Source organism: Cnephaeus nilssonii (assembly GCF_951640355.1).
Source record: "Cnephaeus nilssonii genome assembly, chromosome: 1".
In the NCBI taxonomy this organism is placed as follows: Eukaryota; Metazoa; Chordata; class Mammalia; order Chiroptera; family Vespertilionidae; genus Cnephaeus; species Cnephaeus nilssonii.
Window position 1 is genome coordinate 21,849,070 of NC_137072.1, and position 24,030 is coordinate 21,873,099.

General features: G+C 37.9%; 1 protein-coding gene across 9 annotated transcripts in view; it reads right to left on the minus strand.

Annotated features, from left to right (window-relative positions):
- The window catches only part of MLLT10 (MLLT10 histone lysine methyltransferase DOT1L cofactor), a 233,296-nt gene that overhangs the window by 76,856 nt on the left and 132,410 nt on the right, over positions 1–24,030 (minus strand). For 4 of the 9 annotated variants that reach the window (XM_079770542.1, XM_079770538.1, XM_079770541.1 and 1 more), the window contains 4 exons: positions 16,919–17,171; positions 12,922–13,491; positions 3,133–3,177; positions 2,292–2,324 (listed from right to left, as the gene is read on the minus strand). In XM_079770542.1, the coding sequence (XP_079626668.1) occupies positions 2,292–2,324; positions 3,133–3,177; positions 12,922–13,491; positions 16,919–17,171 (901 nt within the window). The remainder of the gene's footprint in view (positions 1–2,291; positions 2,325–3,132; positions 3,178–12,921; positions 13,492–16,918; positions 17,172–24,030) is intronic. The other 5 variants (XM_079770543.1, XM_079770539.1, XM_079770544.1 and 2 more) reach the window with 5 other exon arrangements.

Genomic DNA, 24,030 nt, shown 5'->3' on the forward strand with positions numbered 1-24,030 from the left:
CAGGGGGCATGCTCAACGTAGGAGCTACCCCCTGGATGGCAGTGTGCTCCCACAGCCAACCTCCCATGGCCAGCCAACCTCCATGGCCCCTCCCCCCAGCTGGTCCCGATTGGCCCCTATCAGGACTGGGAGAGACAGCCCTGATGGGCCCTGATCACTGGCCAGGCCGAGGGACCCCACCTGTGCACTAATTCCTGCACCAGGCCTCTAGTTTAATGAATATGAGAATATTTATGTAGGTCACACACAAATACTATGCCATTTTATATAAGGGACTTGAACATCCACAGATTGTGGTATCCTAGGAAGTGTCTTGGAACCAATCCCCTGTGTATACTGAGGGATGATTGTATATCCACCCCATGTTCACTGCAGCATTATTTACAACAGCCAAGACATGGGAACAATCTAAATGTCCATTCATGGTTAAATGGATAAAGAAAATATACACACATGTGCACACCAACACTAAAATATTATTCAGCCATAAAAAAGAACTAAATCTTGCCATTTGTGATAACATGGATGAACTTTGAGGGCTAAATGCTAAGTAAGATAAGTCAGAAAGAAAAAAATAAATATTATATGGTCTCACTTATATGTTGAATCTTTTAAAAAAAAGAACTCATATAGAGAACAGATGTGGTTGTCTTGGGGAGAGAGTTGGGGGGAGGGTGAAATGGATAAAGAAGGTCAAAAGGTACAAACTTCTAGTTATAAAATATGTAAGAAAAATAAAAAGTCCATTACTTATTTTGTTTCTCTATATAATGTGATTAATACTACACAAATAACTAACTATACTATTAGAAAGTTCTCCCAAACATAATCTTGTAAAACCAAAAAAAAGTTTTTAAGACCTGTGTTCATTTTATTAATCCCATGACATTAATTTCATTCATCCATACAGAGAGCATGACAAATGTCCCATTAAATTAACACACCCCAATACTTTGTTAGTTAATAAAGGCAAAAGATTTATGTGGTAGTTTATTCACAACAGCTCCCCATGATATGATATCTACTTTCTTTTTACCCCAAGTATACTCTTTTCAAACTTCCAGCATGCCTCCAAATTCTAATATTCCAAAATTAAAGAGCAAGTCTAAATTTACCTATGCAAACTGAAAAACAAAATGTTAAACCTCTTCATTTGTTATACTTCCCTATCAAAGAATGGGTAATATGTATAGTTTATTCTCAAGAATGCTTCCAATCCCTTTTCTGCTAAATACCAAATGTCCAAGAGTTCCTTTTTATCTGGAATATTATCTAAGACTCTTCAGTTCCAGGTTACATAGGGAAGCAAGAGTTATAAATAAATGTATGCATTTATAAAATGTCACTTATAAAACCATGTTCCAACCACCCCCACCTTCAAATCAACTTGAGTATTTATGCCTTTTTATCATGCCATTATTGTCTTACTGGCTATAGATTTGTAAACACCTGACATATAATGCAAATTGACTGGAAATTAAACTATATTAGAAAAATGTGCAAAATTTCATAAAGTTAATGAAAACATGTGGAAAAATGCTTAGAATCATATAAACAGTTTTGAACAAATAAGTTGTGTCAGTTAAAAACTGAAAAAGAAAATCAATAAAGATGACACTAGATTAACAAAAAGTTTTTTTGAACATAAAAGAATTACAGAAGGTTATTGAAAACAAATATTTTTGCAAAAATGACTTTCATTATAATTACAATGCAAAAGTGAACACTGATAGCAGCATTTGCCTTATGTCCTGATTTCAGAACCCAAACCTACAGATGTAATTCCCTTTAGAAAACCTGGTTCCAAACTAGACACAATTTAAAAAGCTATCTTCCTTCATTCATTATATGGAATATAGCGTTAAATTATAAAAAATATTCCTTACATTAACTTAAAAACCTAAAATAAAATTTTCCTTTCAAGATGTGAAAGAAGCAGTAAATTCCTGATGCAGGTACCGATTACTAACTGTGCTGACAAGAGAGAACTCAAAAGAACTACAAAAACTGTTTGCAAAAATAGAAAAGACAAGACTTTCATAAGGTTAGAACAACACTATTACATTCTGCCTCACAAAGAGACAATAAAAGCCAAACTGATGAACTACATTGACCTATTATCCTCCTATAGGCAGTCTACAAAAAGTTTTCACTAAGGTGCTGAACAATTGACTCAATGCAGAGCCAGATTTCATCTCATCAATAGAACATGCAAGCTTTCAATCAAATTCTCTGTAAAAGGCAACCTTTGTGATAAATGAACCACCAGAGAAGATTCTAATACAACTTACCATTGTGTATTGCATTCAGCAACTCTGAGAAAGCTTTTAAGTAAGGAAAAAAGGACTTCAGGTTAAGATCATTCTCAAACACACAAAAGAAATACATAGGCATAGACTGAATTGGTATAATAAAATCTAGGTAAGTCTATCATGTATCTTTTGAATCATTAAAACTGCAAGCTCATTTTTTACATGGTATAAAGTTCTAAATATTAGATTTGTCAATTTATTACACCTACTAAGTTTAAATGTTAGATATACTACTATTATCACATTTCCTTAGTAAAAATTACATATGCAAAATTACTTTTGTTTTGCAAAATCACTTCTAAAAAGATACTTAGTAAATTATGTAATGTTTTTCTTGTAAAAAGTGAGTACCTAGATGCAAATCTATATAGGTAAATCCACCTTTGGTCACCTTTAACAATATTATTTTTTAAAAAAACTCATTTTATCATCTAACCTGATCAAACATGCTCATATCTTGGAATTCAGTATAATTGTCTAAACAAATTTAGCAGTCTAAGCAAGAAAGCTATCAATTGCCAATATACAAATATTGAAAAATATATTAAAATCAAGATTGGTGACAGAAGTCACAATTCTGCAATGGAAGCACCATATTAAAGGGCCAAACAGTAATTAAAATGTGTTCACAATTTGACTGTAATATGGATAATGAACATCGAACAAAGCAGCAATTAAGACATCTTTGTATGAGAAAGAAATCTATTCAATTAAGAACAAGTTGCATTTTGAAAATTAAAATTTAGAGGTTAATACACTAGAAAAAGCACTAGAGTAGGAGTCAAAAAGCCTGGGCTACCAACCCAGTTCGACAACTTACTAGTTGTTGGACAAGCTCCATCATGCCGATACTGCATGGAAATTTCTGTTGGGAGGGAGGAGAAAGGAAATCAGCAAAGAAGTTGCCAGTGATTCAAGAGTAGAAAAAGAAACAGGCCAGAAAATAGGAAAACATTCACCTAAAAGTCTAGCTGAGAAAGGCAAACAGAACTATGGGAATAGAAATTATAAGCTAGTAATTGGGACATAAGGGAATGTGTGTGTGCATGGATGGGCAAAGAATGAGGAAAAGACATAAAGGCTTACAAATGAATCTGCATAATAACTGTCTAAGTATAAATGGATTCACTACTAAAAAAAGTGTAGTTATGCAATGTAATAAACTAATGTGTTTTATAAAATTCACTAAATGTGAAGTTTATCAAAAACATTTGAATGCTGAGGTCAATTAGAAATTACAATTTAAGTATGAAAATTATTTAGTTTATATATGACCAGAAACCCATTATGATTTATAGAACAGTATAAAACTCATTAAACTACACTTTCTTGTAACCTTTCATTTTTGATGATGCTAATGAATGAGTAAGCCATTACTCTTATTCCTTCACTCCACCCAAACGAGAAGCAGACGTTGACATGAGGCAATAAAACACTGTTAAAACCAAAGCTGCTCAGAAAATGGGAAATAATTTCTACAAGAGATTGAAAGGCAAAAACAGTTGATAAAACCAGGACTAAGGTTGTGTGACTCACAAACCCTGCTAATCCTGGAAACAGCTGGTATTCCATTGTGGCTAACACTGTTGGCCAAATTCTTTTAAAGGAGGGATATCTGGAAATTCTCTAGATATTACAAAACCAAAAACATGACTTCTAGAAACCATGTGTACAACAGAACCTTGCAGGCAACCATCACTCACATGTCAACCCACATATGTAACTCAGAGGTCGAGCCTAATCTTGGGCACATTCTGAATAACTTGAAATAAGACAAAGCAAGATAGAGCAAGCCAGCACTCATTCAAAGAACTTTATATCCGATGCTATTTAAAAAGACAAAATCAAACATTTAGCCCAGTTTAGTTTAAGTTCTATCCAGGGAACACTCAAAAATGAGACCTATCAAGAGAATTTGACGCCTCGATGCTTCATTAACAAATCCAATACAAGTGAGATTTAAAAAGGGAGTGAAGGCTACAGAAGAGACTGACATGGTACATTACAGAGAAATAGTAACTAGAATGATACTGAAAAATAATCAAAGGACACTCAGAATAGCCAAACAACTTTCTCAATTGGGGGGGAGAGGGGATGAAATATAGCTATTCTGGCCTTTGACCTAGTACTTTCGTAGAAAGACAGGTTATAGGTCCAAATTTTCAACTCACTGAAGACCAAAATAAAATCAGGGAATTTTCCAAGAAAGCAAAGGCGAAGGTATATCCTGGTTTTAGTAGCATCCAATTTCCTATATGGTTTTCATTTATGATCCAATATAATCAAAGTATATGAAATCACAAACCTGAGTCATTAAGATAGGTTTGAATTATTCTCAATAATTGTATCTACTTCTTGGTCTACTATACTGTATTAGTAACTCTACTCTTGTGAGTTTACTGGATTAATTTTGTATTTTTGTATCCCTGTTTGTTTACAGAATCTGCCCATTCCTAATTAAAATATTTTACCAGGGAATGACTTCTCAGTTTCATTTTATAACCTAGGTAGATATGACATAAATAGGGACATATTTAACAAGAACCCTTTCATAGTTATATGGGCTCAAGTTAAACTTTCTTAACCTTCATACTTCAGTATAAGTCAGAACAAACTTCTCTAGAAGTGATGTTTGCATTAATAACTCATCTCTGTGAAATCTTTAAGATTTTAACACAACCAAAAGTGCCTTTCCAGATTCTTTTTTTTCTTTTTTAGCATTTATCACCACTAGAGAATTCCATCACTGAAATAGATTTCAAGTATCTTAACTTAGAAAGGTATGACATTATATTAAAGAACTAGAGGCAATTAAAATTTTTTAAAAACAGGAAACCATATAGGTCGAAAGACAGTAAGCCAAAAGAAAAAACGTTCGCCCTGGCTGGTTTTGCTGAGTGGATAGAGCGTCGGCCTGCAGACTGAAGGGTCCCAGGTTCGATTCTGGCAAGGGCACATGCCCGGGTTGTGGGCTCGATCCCCAGTAGGGGGCGTGCAGGAGGAAGCCGATCATTGATTCTCTCTCATCATTGATGTTTCTGTCTCTCTATCCCTCTCCCTTCCTCTTTGAAATCAATAAAGAAATATTTTTTAAAAAAATAATTCATGTTAAACCATCAACTCCTTATCATTTAATGAATACCAGATGTTCCTCAGAGAAAATAACAAGATGTTGATTTTTGTGAAGAAAAAATTGTTAACTTTCTGTGAGGGTGAGTATACAATGAAGTATATAGGTATTGTATAATAAAGCTGTACACCTAAAATTTATATAATGTTATTAACCGATGTTACCCCAATAAATAAATGTTAGCTTTCACATTAGAAAATCATAAACTCTCATAATGTTGAGATAAATAAAAAAAAAGGAAAAATAATGTCACAACATGTCAACTCTTTCAGATGCTGTAGTAATTTTATTTTTTACTATTTTATTTTTTCAAATGCTGTAGTAATTTGCAATGCCTCAAAAGATTTAGTGCCTACTTGCTAGGATCTCAAAAGAATATTTATAGGAAAGAATTCAAGCAAAAGCTTAAGGTAGTTTATAAACCAAAACTTACAACTTTTAGTTATCTCTTAAAACACCACACTAATTTTCCATTTTGTGTAAGTCACTGTAAAACAGTAGTCATTTATCAGTATGTGCTTTAATTTATTATAATACAAATCTTACAATTCAAAACCCCTGATAAGATAAGGAGTTTACAGATGTTTTCTGGGTTTCTATTCTGATTGGATCTGGGGTTCCTAGAATAAATATCTTGCTATTATATTCTATTATAATTTGAACATGCCTTAAGAGAATCACATTATAAGGATCTAATTTCTACTTCTGCTTTATATTCCAGTTGTGGTAAAACAGGAGAAATAACAACATCAGCAGTAGTAACTGTTCTGCCTATTTACAAGGCAGTTCCAAGTATCAAATGAGGTAGAGTTCTTTAGAAACTGCAGGGTGCTCTCAAATATAAGATACTAGAGGCCCAGTGCACGGATTCGTGCACCGGTCGTGTCCCTCGGCCTGGCCTGCAGAATCAGGGCCGAAACACCCCACTGGTGCACAATCGGGGCAGGAAGGGACCATGGGAGGGCTCCAGGGCGTGCCCAGCCCATCTTGCCCAGTCCTGATCGGCCGGACTCCATCAGCAAGATAACCTACCATTGAGAGCGTCTGCCCCTTGGTGGTCAGTGTGCGTCATAGCGACTGGTTGAACAGTTGGACACTTAGCATATTAGGCTTTTATTATATAGCACTAGAGGCCCGGTGCACGAAATTCTGCACTCGGGGGGGAAAGGGGTTCCCTCAGCCCAGCCTGTGCCCTCTCACAGTCCGGGAGACCCGCGATAGATCGCCCCAAAGAGGTAGGCCCTGCCCACCCAGCCAGGGCTCCTCAATGGATCGCCCCAAAGAGGTAGGCCCTGCCCACCTGGCTGGGGCTCTGTGATGGATCCCCCCCACAGAGGAAGGTCCCTCCCACCCGCCACAGCACTGCCACGGGGTAACCTGGGCCTCCCTATTTGGGGTGACCAATCACACCCCGCAGAGGGAGGCCCCGCCCACCAGTCGGCGGCATGGGCCTCCCTCTTTGAGGCAATCGTGGAGCCCCCAATTGATCACCCTGCCGGCTGGTGGCCTGGGCCTCCCTCTACAGGGAGATCGATCACGCCCCACAGAGGAAGGCCCTGCCCACCCACCACAGCCCGCCGGTTGGTGGCCTGGGCCTCCCTCTTTGGGACGATCGTGGAGCCCCCCCAACTGATAGAGTGCCCCGCCAGCCAGTGGCCTGGGCCTCCCTAGTCTACAGAGAGATCATGGGGCAATGGCCAGGTCCCCGACCAAATGGATCGCACCCGCTTTGGCTTGCCTGGTGCCAATGGGTGTCATAGTGTGGTCATCTGGAAGGTCATCCAGATGGTCGTTCTGCGGTTTGGTCGATTTGCATATTACATTTTTATTATTATGGACTAGAGGCCCAATGCACGAAATTCGTGCATGGGTAGGGGCCCTAGGCCTGGCTGGTGATCAGGGCCTATCTGTGGGGCGACCAGCGGGGCAATCGGGGGCACCCCACTGGCACCTGCCTTGGCCAGCCTGGGGCCTCCCGCTCACTGGCCCTACCCCCGACTGCTGCCGCTGGTTGCCTCCCTCTGCAGGGCGACCGGCAGAGCGATCAGGGGGCCCCCACTGGCACCCGCCTTGGTTGGCCTAGGGCAGTGATGGGCAACCTTTTGAGCTTGGTGTGTCAAACTTCGCCAAAAACTGAGCATAACTCGGGTAGTGTGTCACTTTGAGGAAAAAACATTATTTCGCAAATGTTTCATCCTCTGCATGCGGCCGCCTTAGCAGCCGCATGTCATTAGAAATGGCTACGCGTGTCAGTGCTGACACACGTGTCATAGGTTCGCCATCACTGGCCTAGGGCCTGCGGGCAGCTCCTGCATTGAGCATCTGCCCTCTGGTGGTCAGTGTGCATCATAGCGAGCAGTTGTTCCACCGGTCATTCCGCTGTTCAGTCAATTTGCATATTAACTTTTATTATATAGGATTGCTATTATTATAAGCTGACAGAGTGGTATCTTTTTTTCCCATTAATGAAATTCTTTTAATAGTAAGTTGCCAGAATTAAGTTCAGGATGTATATTCTGGAAAAAGACTAAGCCTATTAAGCCTGATTTCTTCAGCCTGGCATTCAACTCTCCATAAACCCATTTTTTTTTTTTTTTTTTTTTTTTTAGTTAAGTTCTTACTGATTTTAGAGAGAGAAGAAGGGAGAGGAATAGAAAGATAGAAATATCGATCGGCTATCTCCTACACATCCCCTATTGTGGATCGAGCCCTTAATCTGGGAATCAACCAGTGACCTCTTGGTTCATGGGTCTATGCTCAGCCACTGAGCCACACTGGCTGGGCTAAACCCATTCATTCTAACCTACTGAATTAATATTATCTCCATCCCACAAACACACACTTCTCATTTCTATTAGGTTTATCTTTCAAATATACCTATACTTTCTTTTTTGATGATATTGCTGGCCTTCTTTTTCTACCTACTCCGAAGTACAATCCAAATTCCATCTTCTCCACCCTAATTTCATATCCTAAACTGTCCTGTAATACTACATGAAAAGCTTTACAAATAATTAATTTCACTTGCAACTGGGTTATAAACACTTGGAAGGCAGTTACAAAATAACAGAATACTGCGAACCACAAGATATATTCTCAGCAATTACAGTAGTATTCTTTTTTTTTTAAAGATGCTTAACATTTATTAAACTCAAAGTACAGTGCTAGCAGTGAGCAGACAATGGCAAACACAACAAACACAGCCCCTAACCTCATGGAGCTAGGATTATAATGCACACTAGAGGCCCAGTGCACGAAATTCGTGCACGGTGTGTGTGTGTGTGTGTGTGTGTGTGTGTGTGTGTCTCAGCCCAGCCTGCACCCTCTCCAATCTGGGACCCCTCAAAGGATGTCTGACTGCCCTCACACAATCCGGGACTGCAGGCTCCCAACTGCTCACCTGCCTGCCTGCCTGCCTGATTGCCCCTAACCACTTCTGCCTGCCAGCTTGATCACCCCATAACCACTCCCCTGCCAGCCTGATCAACGCCTAACTGCTCCCCTGCTGGCCCGATTGCCCCAAACTGCCCTCCCCTGCCGGCCTAGTCACCCCTAACTGCCCTCCCCTGCCGGCCTGGTTGCCCCTAACCGTCCTCCCCTGCAGGCCTGGATGCCCCCAACTGCTCTCCCCTGCAGGCCTGGTTGCCCCCAACTGCCCTCCCCTGCAGGCCTGGTTGCCCCCAACTGCCCTCCCCTGCAGGTCTGGTTGCCCCCAACTGTCCTCCACTGCAGGCCTGGTCCCACCCCCCTCAACTGCCCTCCCCTGCAGGTCTAGTTGCCCCTAACTGCTCTCTCCTGTAGGCTTGGTCCCCCCCAACTGCCCTCCCCTGCAGGCCTTGGTCGCCCACAACTGCCCTCCCCTGCTGGCCATCTTGTGTCCACATGGGGGTGGCCATCTTTGACCACATGGGGGTGGCCATCTTGTATGTTGGAATGATGGTCAATTTGCATATTACCTCTTTATTATACAGGATGATAGTCTAACATCATAGCCAACAGGTGCTTACAAAGGTCACTTTCATTATTACTAAATTATAAACCTGTCATTACAGAAAGTAAGTCTTTTTTAAAGGGGACCATGAAAAACAATTCTTGATAACAAAATAGTACACAGTATACACTTTCTCCTTCCAACTTATTTATATAGAAAGTTTCCTGCCGAAACTGGTTTGGCTCAGTGGATAGAGCGTTGGCCTGCAGACTGAAGGGTCCCAGGTTCGATTCCGGCCGGGGGCATGTGCCTTGGTTGCGGGCACATCCCTGGTGGGGGGGTGTGCGGGGGGCAGCTGATTGATGTTTCTCTCTCATCGATGTTTCTGACTCTGTCCCTTTCCCTTCCTCTCTGTAGAAATCAATGGAATATGTTTAAAAAAAAAAAAAGTTTCCTGCTGTTACAATTAATGAATGATTTCTAAATCTAAAATTAGTCCAAAGAAATTAATATTTTCATGCTTGCAACTACTGTTGCAAGTTAAATTACTGGCTCAAATTCTCTCACTGATCCTGTTCCTTAAAGTATGATTGTGATGTATACTAGTGTGGTTTTAGACTCTCATCAGAAAACATCTCTTGAATTTTATAACTGTCTGAAATCAAGGAAAATGCATAGCTCTATGATTTAGAGCTGTGAGAATTCTGTCTCGGTTTCTTTTTCCATATGATTAATAATACTTGATGCTTGTCAAGTGCCTAAGACAATGTGTAACATATACTAAAGTGTCAACAGCAGTTAGGAATTCTTAATTTATAACAAGAAGGCATAATATCTAACTATTCATGGCATTTAGCCAGCTTCTTCTAGGTAAGAACACACATTTTAGTACTAAGTTTATCAATAAGAGAGTGCTCTGATCTAATCCTAAAACTTTATTAAAATGTATAAAAATTAAAGAATATATCATCTTGAATAGCTTTAATGAATCTTATAGCCTTAACTGTTTAACAAGACATACAAGTTTAATAAACGACTTAGGCACAAGTTTTAAGTTTTTTAAGCACAACTTTCAAGAAAAAAAATCCTGTGAAGTCTAAATTTAAGTCATTTATTGTCAGAAGTAATATTTATGGTAATTTCCACCTAAATTTCTGTTTACCTAATGGTGAGGTAAAAGGCATACAAATTCATATTTTTCTCCCACAGATGTACCACAAACATTGCCCTCTGAAAGTAATCATTGTGTAAATAATGCTATTTCCCATGCCTAAAATCTCCCTAAATATGTAACACGTAGGAAAATATTTGCAGGCATATAAATCAATTATTTTAATTCCATGAAAGGTATGTATTTCAAATGGCATCTAAATGCAATTTCTGAATTTCACTAATTATTAGACTTGACTTCTTTATATAGAAAATCAGTGAGGTTCTCTTTTCAAAAAAGCAAACTTAGGCTTAATTTTCTCAGTTAAGTTATTCACCTGATTACTATGCCTCTAGCTAAAAATGAATATATGAACTCAATTTTTTTCCGAGTAAATTTATCTAAATTTACCTTTTGTGGCAAAAGGCTAAAGCTAATTGCTAAGACATCCTGGTTTCAAACGTCAAATATGTTTCATATTACATAAATAAAATGTATATTCAAGTGTGCAATATCTTTAAATATTTTCATGAACTTATTTCTCAATGCAATTTATATATTTTCCTCCCTCTGAAACAGTGATGCTCAGCCAAGGGAGATTTTTGCTCTCTACTCCCAGGAGGGAGGGGGGAGAAACAGTTCTTGATTGGGATTGGGGGTTCTTGGGTGCTATTGGTATCTAGAGGGTAAGGCCTAGGGATCCTAATAAATATCCTACAATGCACAGGATAACATTGCACAACAAAAATCATCCTGATCAAAATGGCAATAGTGCCAACATTGAGAAATCCTGCTCTAGAACTATCCCTAATGCTACTAATCAAACAATCCTTCCATACTTTACACTCATTTTTAAAAAAAACAAAACAAAAACCACTTGTCAAACAAGTCTACCACAGGCACTGAAGCTAGCTAGCTATGAGAAACAGCTAGCCTGGTGTGTGACCTTAAGCAACTTATTTTGACTGTCTAAGCCTCGGTTTTATCAGCTGTAAAACAGAGGCATTAATAGTTTTTACTTCATAAAACTATTGTGAGGATTATACAAGATAATAATTATAAAGTACTGAACAGACCCTGGCATAAAACAAATGGTAGTTATAATTACTGTTTTTCATATTTAACCTTTAAACGTGCTATTTTTTTCCTTAGAATATTTCTTAAGCTTACTTACTGAAATTATCCGCACAACTACAAAATTCCAATGTTCTATCTTTATAAAATATGCATGAACATTCATTAAATTATGATTTTTCTATACCATTTCCTACCATCCTCTCCATCAACTAATAGAACTGATAAAAACCATAACAGTTTATTTTAGCCAAAATCTCCTCATTTCTACAATCAGACATCTAAAACCAAAAGAAGTATGAGCTTTACAAGCAACCATTTAAAATCATTTACCTGAAATTCAAAATACAATTTAAAATATAAATGTGGACATTTAACGAATATCTAAAGTATAAAGTTTGTGTAAAAACATGAATCTTAAAGTTTTTTTAATTGAAAATAATAGTCATAATATAAATACACTGTTAAAGAAGCATCCCAATGGTGTGAATAACAACATATATAAATGCATTCATACTATAATAAAGATAATAGTAAAAAATGTTAAACATACTGGAAAACAAAAAGAATATAAATCATTTCATATATTTCCTGAAAACAAAAAGAACATAAATCATTTCATATATTTCCTGTTAAAATCCATAAATTAAAATCATTTATCACTGATTGAAAAATATTCCAGATGGAGCAATTCAAGTAGAATTTGTGTGAGGAATTGTTGAGAAAATGAAGACTGAAATTTGGAGAAACAAAGCTCAAAAGCAAATACCAATCAAAAATAGAGTGCAAAAACTGTCACACCTCAAATGCAAATTCTGAGTTGGCTTTTAAAAATAATTTTTCATTGATTTGAGAGGGGAGAGACCATCGATGTGAGAGAGAAACATCGATCTGCAGCCTTCTGCACCACCACCCCTCCCACCAAGGATTGAGCCACAGGTGCCTTGAACGGGAATTTAAGCACAACCCTTGGGTGCATGGAACAATACTCAACCAAGCTGCACCAGCTGAGTTGGTTTTAAAAATACTTTGCAGGTGAAGCAAAAACAAAAATGGGAAATTAATCCTAGGTTTCCATAAAAAATGACCAACAAACTATTTAGCCTATATTTAATTAAGTAATGTCAGATTAGTGCCAAATGTCTTTTCTAAACACCAAATTGTCTTTCTAATATCATAACGTATTTTTTCATGAAGATAATCAAATGTCACTTAGCAACTCAAGTATTATCATGACAATAGTTAAAAATGAATTTACTTTTTGGGGTAATGGAAGAACGATGGTGGTGGAAGTAAGGGAGAAAAACAATGGGCAAATCCCTACCTGAACCAACTGGAGATGAGCCAACACTAAGACTTTGTAAACTTCCATTCCTGAGCAATGTAGGAGATTTCTGAAGACTAGAGCTTGTTATACTTCCTGCAGCTGATGCTACAGATGATGTTGGAGAAGCAGAAGAAACTGAGAGATGAGAAACATTCTCTTGATTTTTGTTTCCTTTGGGTCTACCAGGCCCATGTTTACTTTGTTTATTTCCTTTCCTTTTCTTTTCCTTTACAGTTTCTTCTTCTATGCCAGAAGTTTGAGCCCGCTTATATCCTGCTGTAGGAAGGCTGGAATTACCCAAATCTCCAGGTGAATTTTCAAAGTTTTTAGGCTGTGAAATAACAGCTGAGGTTGAAGGGAGACCAATTATGGAACTAAAACTATTTACCCCCCCTTCCTGGCTTCCAGACTCTCCTTTATGTACATCTTTGGTTGATGATGACTGTTGGGAGTGAGTATAACTGTCATTACGTAGATCTGAGTCTGTAAAGCTCAAGAAATCCTGGGGAGACTGTACTGAACTTCCCGAAGATGATTTTACACTGCCTGGAGTTCCTGAAAAACTACCTGTAGTTAAAAAAAAAAAAGGGGGGGGGGGGGAATAGGAAAAGAAAAAATTGGATGCAAAAGTTTCCATGAGCAATAGAAATAAAACAATCATCAAAAAGAGAGGGTGGGGAAAAAAACACTATAAAACTTAGGACATCACTTATGTAACAAAGGTAGACTTTTAAAAGGGTTATTACTAAAAACAAGTTTATCTATAAAATTATCTTTAAAAATACTTGTCACTTTATAAGTCATTAAATTGAATTATAAGCTATTACTTATACAACTACCAAGATATAATTTGTGCTTTATTTAACCTACCTTTTACCATGGCAGCATTCCTCAATTCTTCCCCAAATATATGTACACTTGAGGAAGAACTGATGAATAGCAAAGTCTCAAGGAGACTTTGATAAGCCTACAAATGGACTCTGAATAGCTAAAGGGACTTCCTCTTTTTTTAATTACTAAACATATGATTATAAATGTTCCCAACATACAAGAACCAAAAAAACCTTTGTTAGGTTATAAGTTCTGAGTTTTAACTTCTATATAATGTTGGTGAATGTTGTCATTTAGTTAAAGCTATTCCACCAAAACACAGATTTAATCAAATAATAATAATCATGTAGAACCTAATCTATATACCTTACATTCTCCCAGTCCACTTCCCATGGAGCTGCATAAAGAAACCAGCCACTGACATTCTGCTATTGTTTTTCTGAAAGTAAAGTCATTGGAAAGGCTCCTCTCATGAATCTCTTTCACAACTGCTTATTCTTCCCATACTCTTTTAGATAAAGAACATTAGTAATGACACATCATTACGAGCTATAAGAGCCTCGGGTTCTTATTAACCTGGCAGAAAAATAATATGGTTGGGATGAAACAACAGTTTGGTTCATCATCCCATGTCACCGAACACACTTGCCAAATAAAATACGCAGACTTAGTTGTGACCACATATGTTTCATAAAACTAAACTCTATCATATTTTAACTAATGGATTTAGAAACAAAAGCTCAAAATAAAGTGTTTTATTAGAGTAGAAAGGAAATTCCAAGCTAAGTGTTAAATTTTATTGCAGAGCACATTCATAAGTAATCACACATAAATCCACCTAAATATTTACAGATATATTTTTTCTCGCACACAAAATTTTTTTAAGTATCAAGGTTTTGGTTTTTAAATTTTAGCTCTTCTCAAATGGCTTATTTTAAAAGAACATTAATAGTTTAAAATTTAACTCTTTCAAGACAATATCTGTTTTATGCATTTATAAAAGTATTTGTTCCTATGTTAAGCATTTTCCTATGGTAAGCATGTCCATATAGAAAGCATACATATTAAGAAGCTATTTACATTACATCAATCATTTAAGGATAACTGTGATTTGCTACTTAATTAGCAACTATAAACAAGTTCTTTATTATCCATTCTGATCTGTCCTCATCTATCTTTTTTTTACACATTTTTGTTTTTACAGCTGGTGTTAAAAGCTTACTACACTATAGCAAATACTTTAATATATTTAGTATACCCAATACTTTAAAAGCACGTTTTCTAATATTCACATACTAACTGCAATGAAAAAAATAAAACCAATTATTCTAAATATCCTACCTTTATATTTCAATTCTTAAAACTCTTTTGCCTATTATCTCAGATAAAAAACATAACATATTCGCTACCATATCTTAACAGAGGTGGGAAAAGACTCAATGTTGTGAAACTTAAGAAAATGAGATTTCTTTTCTAAATGGATTGTACCTCAAAGACATTAAAAACTCAACAATACGATTTTAACAATAGAAAATAAGGTCTTAATTGTAGAGAGCAGGTGACTGACTTCTGCTAATATAACATTTAAAATGTGAATGAAGTTACATTAAAATTAAATTATTTTCCACAGTGGCATAAAAATAAAAAATATATAAACTTATTAAAATAAAACAACAAATTTGGCATTTTATTTCTTTTCTATTTGTCTATTTTTTTGTATTGTATGGTAAAAAAATATACATGGGACTTGAAGATCTTTTTTTATTATTATTGATTTTTAATAGAGAGGAAGGGAGAGGGCTAGAGAGTTAGAAATATCGATGAGAGAGAAACATCGATCAGCTGCCTCCTGTACACCCCGCACTGGGGATGTGCCCACAACCAAGGTACATGCCCTTGACCGGAATCGAACCTGGGACCCTTCAGTCCGCAGGCCGACGCTCTATCCACTGAGCCAAACCGGTTTCAGCGGGACTTGAAGATCTTGAAGCTCAAAATAACTATTAGTTTAAAACAGTGATGGCGAACCTATGACACGCGTGTCAGCACTGACACGCGTAGCCATTTCTGATGACACGCAGCCGCTGAGGCGGCCGCATGCCGAGGATGAAATATTTGCGAAATAATGTTTTTTCCTCAAAGTGACACACTACCTGAGTTATGCTCAGTTTTTTGGCGAAGTTTGACACACCAAGCTCAAAAGGTTGCCCATCACTGGTTTAAAATATATATAGTTTTTAATAAGGTCTGCTGACTAAGCAATCTCTCTACATACATAAATTATATTTTGGTACATTTTAGATTCAATTTTTATTATTATCAAAACCTTGAATGGAGTAAAGAAAAGGACTATGCCCCCGCCCCCCCACTTACTCCTAGGGGACAACGGGGGGAGGGGGGAGATTTATTGTATACTTTACTAGTATATTTATCTCAAGCAGTTTTAACATTTCTCAAAAAAGTTATGTTCATGCTAAAAATTATACAAAGTTAACACTTAGAACACAGGGCTAATGTATTTTAAAGTTTAGATGAGTTACTCTGTTCTCCATAAGAGGGTTGCCATGTAAAACACAGCATGCCCTGTTAATTTTAAATTTCAGTTAAACAACAAATTATTTTTCAATTGGACATGCTGTAAATATATGTAGGCTGAGCAAAATTCTACTTTAAACATCAAGCTTTAAAATAAATGCCTTCACAATAAACAACTACCATTACCAAGAACTATTTAGATCCCTTAAAAAATTACCCATCATTTGTTTACTTACTAAAAATATATACCTTAACTATTTTATTGTATAATTAGGAAAGGTAAATAAAAAACAATTTATAAAAAAGAATAACTGGTCTAGAGAGCAGAAAGGAAAACTCCAGCTTTTGTTTTTTCTCCCCAGACTTAAAAACTTTACTTCATATCTATTAAACATTAAAATTACAGTTCAACTTTGGAAGGACATGTCACAACATAAAAAGAAAGCAAAAGTCTCAAAAATATTTAAACAAGGAACACTAGTCTTGGAAGTAATTTTACTACAGCAACTAATTATAAAATAATCTCTAATGACCCGTTAGTTATAAATAAAAAATAAATTCTTTTTTAAAACTTAACTACTATTGATCATAAAAACAAGTAGTTTATCTAAAACATCATAGTTAATACCTTGCTGGAAAGGACTAGCAGCTGACACAGCCGTTCCTGGATTTCTTCCACCAGGCTTTCTTCCCCTTTGACCTGAGCTGTGAGTTGAAGATTTCTTCCCTTTTCCCTCTGACCCTCTAGCCTCTGAAACATCTTTTCCACTCGTTGTATGGGCAGAAACTTCCTGGAAATTTGCATTTGTAAATCGTGCTGCAGTATCTTCCAAGCGCTTCAATGATCCAGATATAGAGTTGCTGCTAGTGCTCGTATAAGTCTAACATTTTCATTGGGAAAGGAAGTAAAAGGGAAAAAAATGATTATAATATGACTATAGATTAAAAAAAGATGGAACATTAACAATAACAAATAATTAGTGGACTGGTAAGATAAACGTAGGCAAGTTTCTGTTATAAAAATAAGTCAGTCCCCCTAAACAAATTATGTAAAAACAACTATTTGTGTCTTTTATAAATATTATTTTTAAAAATGTAAATGACTTATATTATGGCTGTTTGAGCATCAAATTGCAGCAATTAGTAAAAGTACATATTAGACATATTTATTCAATGACACATAGTAAATAATATTGAAGGTATTTGTTTCTCAAGCTACAGCATTCTCAACAAGAACATACTACTTCTTACACATGAAATTAAAATCAGCTTTATTGTTCAGCACAGGAAGGCAACAATTAAAAATGAGGTGCTACAAAGTGATTAGAGGAATATATACATAAGATTATAAGGCTACCACTAGCATAGGCTACAGCAAGAATTTTAAAATTCAGGTGAAGGCTACTTTTCAAAAAGAAAGATTAAAGTCTTTGAAACGGAAATTATTTATTCCAAGTACTAAGGTGAGAAAACAGTTATATTTTGCAGTTAAGATTTTTAAAGCTTAAAAGTATTATTATATCCTAAAATTGATTCCCAATCATCTCCTTGATCTAGATATGTTAGGGAAAAGAGTAAAATAAAGATTTGCTTAAACAATTAGTTTCCACTTTTTAATAATCATTTTAATACAAGGCGTGTGGAAATAACAGCAAAGTGAGTAACTATGAAAATGGGAAAACGTATTATATATGATGTACATTTTGGGAAATAATGGGAAAATCTATTAAACCAAATGTAACATGTTTCAAAATGAAAGGTGTGTAAGGTCCATAGGATCAGAAGTTTTTGCTGCTATGGGAGAAACCAAGACAGCAGCATAAGTAAACACCTAAACTGCTGCATCGCACAACAATTTCAAACCTACAACTAAAAGACAAAACGGACATCATCCAGAACCACAGGAAGGCTGGCTGAGTGGAAATTCTACAACTAGAAGGAAAGAGAAAAGCACACTGAGACTCACAGGAGCTGCGGAAGGCAGGGGTTGGGAGGCGCGCGCGCGGAGAGGGCTGGCAACTGAGTATGCGGCTGGCTTTCTGAATCAGGAGGGAGACAAAAGCTCCCGACTGCTCTGAAGTCCAGTTCCGGGTGAGACTCTGGGGACCCAGACTCATTCGGGGAGAAACTGGACTGTATGGCAGCGGGCAGAACTCAAGGGCGGCTTTCTCTCAGAGGTGCTTGCAGCGATTACCGCGGGAAACTGAGACCCAGGGGCCTCTTAGGGCAGGGCTGACGGGAAGCCATTGCTATTTGCTCCGCCCTGAGATCCGGCCCCATGAAGCCATTGCTGTTTGCTCCACCCTGAGACTCTGTCCCATCCAAGCTAATCACAGAGGCTTTTGCAAGTCTTGTCTCATAAGGGTGTCTCCAGCACAGAAGTTCTCCCAGCGTAGACACAGCTGATCCTCACAGCCAATTGGCCTGGAGGTCAATTCCTCCCAGTGATACCGACAACAATCAAGGCTTAACTATAACAAGACTGTGTACACAGCCCACAATGGGGTGCATCAAGAGTGTCCACCTCAGGTAACTGGGGAGGCTGAGCCACTGGGCCCTATATCAACTCAAGGAAGCAGCCAAAATGCGGAGACAAAGAAACAGGTCACAAATGAAAGAAATGGAGGAAAGCAAAATACTGGATATAGAGTTCAAAACCACGGTTATAAGGTTTTTGAAGAATTTTTTAGAAAAGGCCAATAAATTTAGCGAGAACCTTGAGAATATGAAAAAGGACCAACTAGAAATTAAGAATACACTGACTGAAATAAAAAATAATATACAGAGATCCAACAGCAGACTAGAGGATCGCAAGAATCAAGTCAAAGGTTTGAAATACAAAGAAGCAAAAAACACCCAACTGGAAAAGCAAAAATAATCCAAAAAGTTGAAGATGGTGTAAGAAGCCACTGGGACAACTTCAAGCGTACCAACATCAGAATTATGGGGGTGCCAGAAGAAGAGAGAGAGCAAGATACTGAAAACCTATTTGAAGAAATAGTGACAGAAAACTTCCCCCACCTGATGAAAGAAATAGACTTACAAGTCCAGGAAGCACAGAGAACCCCAAACAAAAGGAATCCGAAGAGGACCACACCAAGACACATCATAATTAAAATGCCAAGAGCAAAAGACAAAGAGAGAATCTTAAAAGCAGCCAGAGAAAAACAGTTAGTTACCTATAAGGGAGCACCCATAGATTGTCAGCTGATTTCTCAACAGAAACTATGCAGGCCAGACGGGAGTGGCAAGAAATATTCAAAGTGATGAATAGCAAGAACCTACAACCAAGATTACTCTACCCAGCAAAGCTATCATTCAGAATTGAAGGTCAGATAAAGAGCTTCACAGATGAGAAAAAACTAAAGGAGTTCATCACCGCAAAACCAGTATTATATGAAATGCTGAAAGGTATTCTTTTTTTTCATATTTTATTGATTTTTTACAGAGAGGAAGGGAGAGGGATAGAGAGTTAGAAACATCGATGAGAGAGAAACATCAATCAGCTGCCTCCTGCACACCCCCTACTGGGGATGTGCCCGCAACCAAGGTACATGCCCTTGACCGGAATCGAACCTGGGACCCTTCAGTCCGCAGGCCGACACTCTATCCACTGAGCCAAACCGGTTTTGGTTGAAAGGTATTCTTTAAGAAGAGGAAGAAGAAGAAAAAGATAAAAATTATGAACAACTAATACGTAACTATCAACAAATGAATCTAAAAACCAAGGGAATAAAAAATCTGATGAACAGTATTAACTGGTGAATATAATAGAATCAGGGGCATAGAAAGGGAGTGGACTGACAATTCTCCGGGAAAGGGGTGTGGGGGGTGCAGGAAGAGACTGGACAAAAATCGTACACTTATGGATGAGGGCAGTGGGGGGGAGGGGTAAGGGCAGAAGGTGGGGTGGGAACCGGGTGGAGGGGAGCTATGGGGGGGAAAAAGAGGAACAACTGTAATAATCTGAACAATAAAGATTTATTAAAAGAAAAAAATTTTTTGCTGCTGTTAAATTCACTAAGTTCCTAGACTATAACCAGCCCTAAATTTCTGTTGAATAAATTATTAAATATTTTTCTAATACATAAATCTGAAATCTCTGATGCAATACAAATGAAAAATCTAAAAACACACAAAACTGAAATTTCCCACATATAACCACCACTCAATACAAACTGTCACATAAATCTGAAAAATGAGAAAGTGACAATAAAATCAAGTTTCAAAATAGCTGGCATTTTTAGTAAAATCAATGTTCAGAAAAAAAATAAGAATACTTCAAATGTTTGGAAAACTAAATATTCCCCATTACTACTTTCTGCTTCCCCACCCCACATCATTTCACTGCTGTAAGATTTTCATCATCAAATAAGAGACATTACCTCATAAAAACAAACTATAATCAATATTTTAGCAAACTATAATCCTATATAATAAAGAGGTAATATGCAAATTGACCATCACTCCAACACACAAGATGGCCGGCAGGGGAGGGCAGTTGTGGGCGATCGGGCCAGCAGGGGAAGGCAGTTAGGAGGGACCAGGCCTGAAAGGGAGGATACATGGGGGCAATCAGGCCTGCAGGAGAGGGCAGTTAGGGGTGACCAGGCCGGCAGAGGAAGGCAGTTGGGGGGTGGGGGGACCAGGCCTGCAGGGGAGGACAGTTGGGGGGAACCCAGGCCTGCAGGGGAGGGCAGTTGGGGGCAACCAAGCCGGCAGGGAAGGGCAGTTGGGAGCAACCAGGCCTGCAGGGGAGGGCAGTTGGGGGGAACCAGGCCTGCAGGGGAGGGCAGTTAGGGGCAATTGGGCCAGAAGGGGAGGAGTTAGGCACCAATCAGTCTGGCAGGGTAGTGGTTAGGGGGTGATCAGTTTGGCAGGCAGAAGCAGTTAGGGGTAAACAGGCAGGCAGGCAGGCGAGCAGTTGGGAGCCAGCAGTCCTGGATTGTGAGAGGGGTCCCAGATTGGAGAGAGTGCAGGCTGGGCTGAGGAACACCCCCCCACACCCATGCACGAATTTCATGCACCGGGCCTGTAGTCCATAAATAAGAACAAAGAGTTCAATGTAAATTTCAGGAAAAAACATACTCTTATTTAATAATGATTAAACTTCACAGATTATTTCAGAAACATGAATGCATGCTGGGAAGACCACTTAGGAAACCACCCACTTCACTTCTTAAATAATTTTCCCAAGTAATGCAAGTTAATCCTGAGGTTCTCTATGCTACATCTCACCCTAGTGAAGTTTAAAGTCATCTAAACAAAACACTATTTCTTTATTCATGTTTGTTACTTTCTCCATGCATAAAATAAGGAAAGGAGAGAAAACTGAATGGAATACCAAAATCAATATATTATTTGCTTCCATCTAGCAATCTAAATTAGGGTTGGTAAACTTTCCATTTAGTTTATTTAATGGAATATCCTTGTTTATCCTTGGAGTATAAATATGCCCATAAATCTAATGAAAACATGACTTTTGGAAGAAAAGGTATTACAAAGAAAGCAATGAATAAAAAGCAAATTTATGTGACAAAAGTCCTATTAAATAAAACTTAACATTTTTTAAATTTATTTTTCAATTACAGTTGATACACAATATTGTATTAGTTTCATGCATACAATGTAGTGATTAGATAGTACTTATTATATACCTTATGACACAACATTTTATTTTAAAAACCTTTTAGCCTGGCCAGTGTGGCTCAGCAGTTCAGTGTCGACCTATGAACCAGGACACATGGCAGGGGGTTGTGGTCTCAATCCCCAGTGGGCGGACATGCAGGAGGCAGCCGATCAATGATTCTCTTTCATCATTGAAGTTTCTATCTCTCTCTCCCTCTCCTTTCATCTCTAAAATCAATAAAAATATTTTTAAATAAAAAATTTAAATTTCAAAATATACCACAAATTTCTTTTTAATCCTTACCCAAGGATGTTTTTAATGCCTTTTTAGAGAGAGAAAAGGAGGGAGGGAAGGAAGGAGAGACAAACAGACAAACAGACAGAGAAAGAAAGAAATGTGAGAGATTAACACTGATGGGTTGCCTCCCGTACTTGCCCGACCAGTGATGGAACATGCAACCTGCGTACGTGCCCTGACCAAGAATGGAACCCACAACCTTTTGGTGAATGGGGCGATACTCCAACCAACTGACTCACCCGGCGAGGGCTATCAAAGATTTCTTAAGCAAAAAAAAAAAAAAAAAAAAAAAAAAGCAAAAACAAAAACAAAACCTCTAACATGGGGAAAATCTTAAATGTTTTCTACTAAGTGAAAGAAAAAAATCTGAAAGGGCTACATACAGTATAATTCCAATTATGTGATATTCTAGGAAAGGCAGAACTAGGGAGACAGTAAAAAGATCAGTGGTTCTCTTTGGTCTCGGTGGCAGAAGCAATGCTGAAGGGGACAGCATTGCTGGGCAAGCACTGCAACAAGAGGCACGCGCTGTGCCACAGCGTCCGCTGTGGCTTAAAGGTCTACCACCTTCGGAAGTCCACCTGCGGCAAGTGTGGCTACCCGCCAAGTGCAAGAGGAAGTATAACTGGCCCAGCCTGTGTGGCTCAGTGGTAAAGCATTGATCTATGAACCTGGAGGTCATGATCTGATTCCCGGTCAGGGCACATGCCTAGATTTCAGGCTTGATCCCCAGTAGAGGGCGTGCAGGAGGCAGCTGATCAATGATTCTCTTTCATCATTGATGTTTCTATCTCTCCCTCTCCCTTCTCTCTGAAATCAATAAAAACATATTTAAAAAACAAACAAACCTTTGGCTGAAGAGTCTAACAGTTAAAAAAGCATAATTAAAAGAAAAAAAAGGCTATATAAGTTTTACTCAAGGAAAGACCTCTACCTTAACTCCATGTCTGTAAGTTAACTTAGTATTTATTCCATAATATGCTTCAAACAATATGACACTGTGTAATGCCATTATAAACATACTAGAGGCCCGATGCACAAAATATATGCAAGGGCATCAGCCCTCGCAGCCCCGGCTTCATCCGGAAGGTCGTCCAGAAGGAGGTCTGGTCTAATTAGCATATTACGCTTTTATTATTATAGAAGATAGATAACCAACTCAAAATCAAGAAGCTGTAGAAAGAAATAAAAGGAGACGGTAGTGGGGGAAGTCTAAAAGAGACACAATGAGTAAGCCTAGCATCACAAATCCGTTATTTCCTCAGTTTCACAACCTAAATATTCATAATATGAGCATCTCACTGTTCTGAGAGCAACTGTAGTGCTTAAAAATACACATTTTTCATGTAAATTGGCCGATAAAATGCAAACTAACTATTTCAGCTGTTATTGAACTGAATAAAATATAGGTGTTTCTTTTCTACTGGAGATAAAAACTGGATATCTGGCCATATTGATTCTCTAAAGTGCATAAAGCCTTGGCCGATGTGCTCAGTGGTTGCAGTGGTTCTCAACCTTTTTAATGCCGCGTCCCTTTAATATAGTTCCTCATGTTGTGGTGACCCCAAACCATAAAATTATTTTTGTTGCTACTTCATAACTGTAATTTTGTTAATGAATCGTAATGTAAATATCTGTGTTTTCCGATGGTCGTGACCCACAGGTTGAGAACCGCTGCTGTAGAGCCTAAGACCATCAGAAAACACAGATATTTACATTATTCATAACAGTAGCAAAATTACAGTTATGAAGTAGTAACGAAAATAATTTTATGGTTGGGGGTCACCACAACATGAGGAACTGTATTAAAGGGT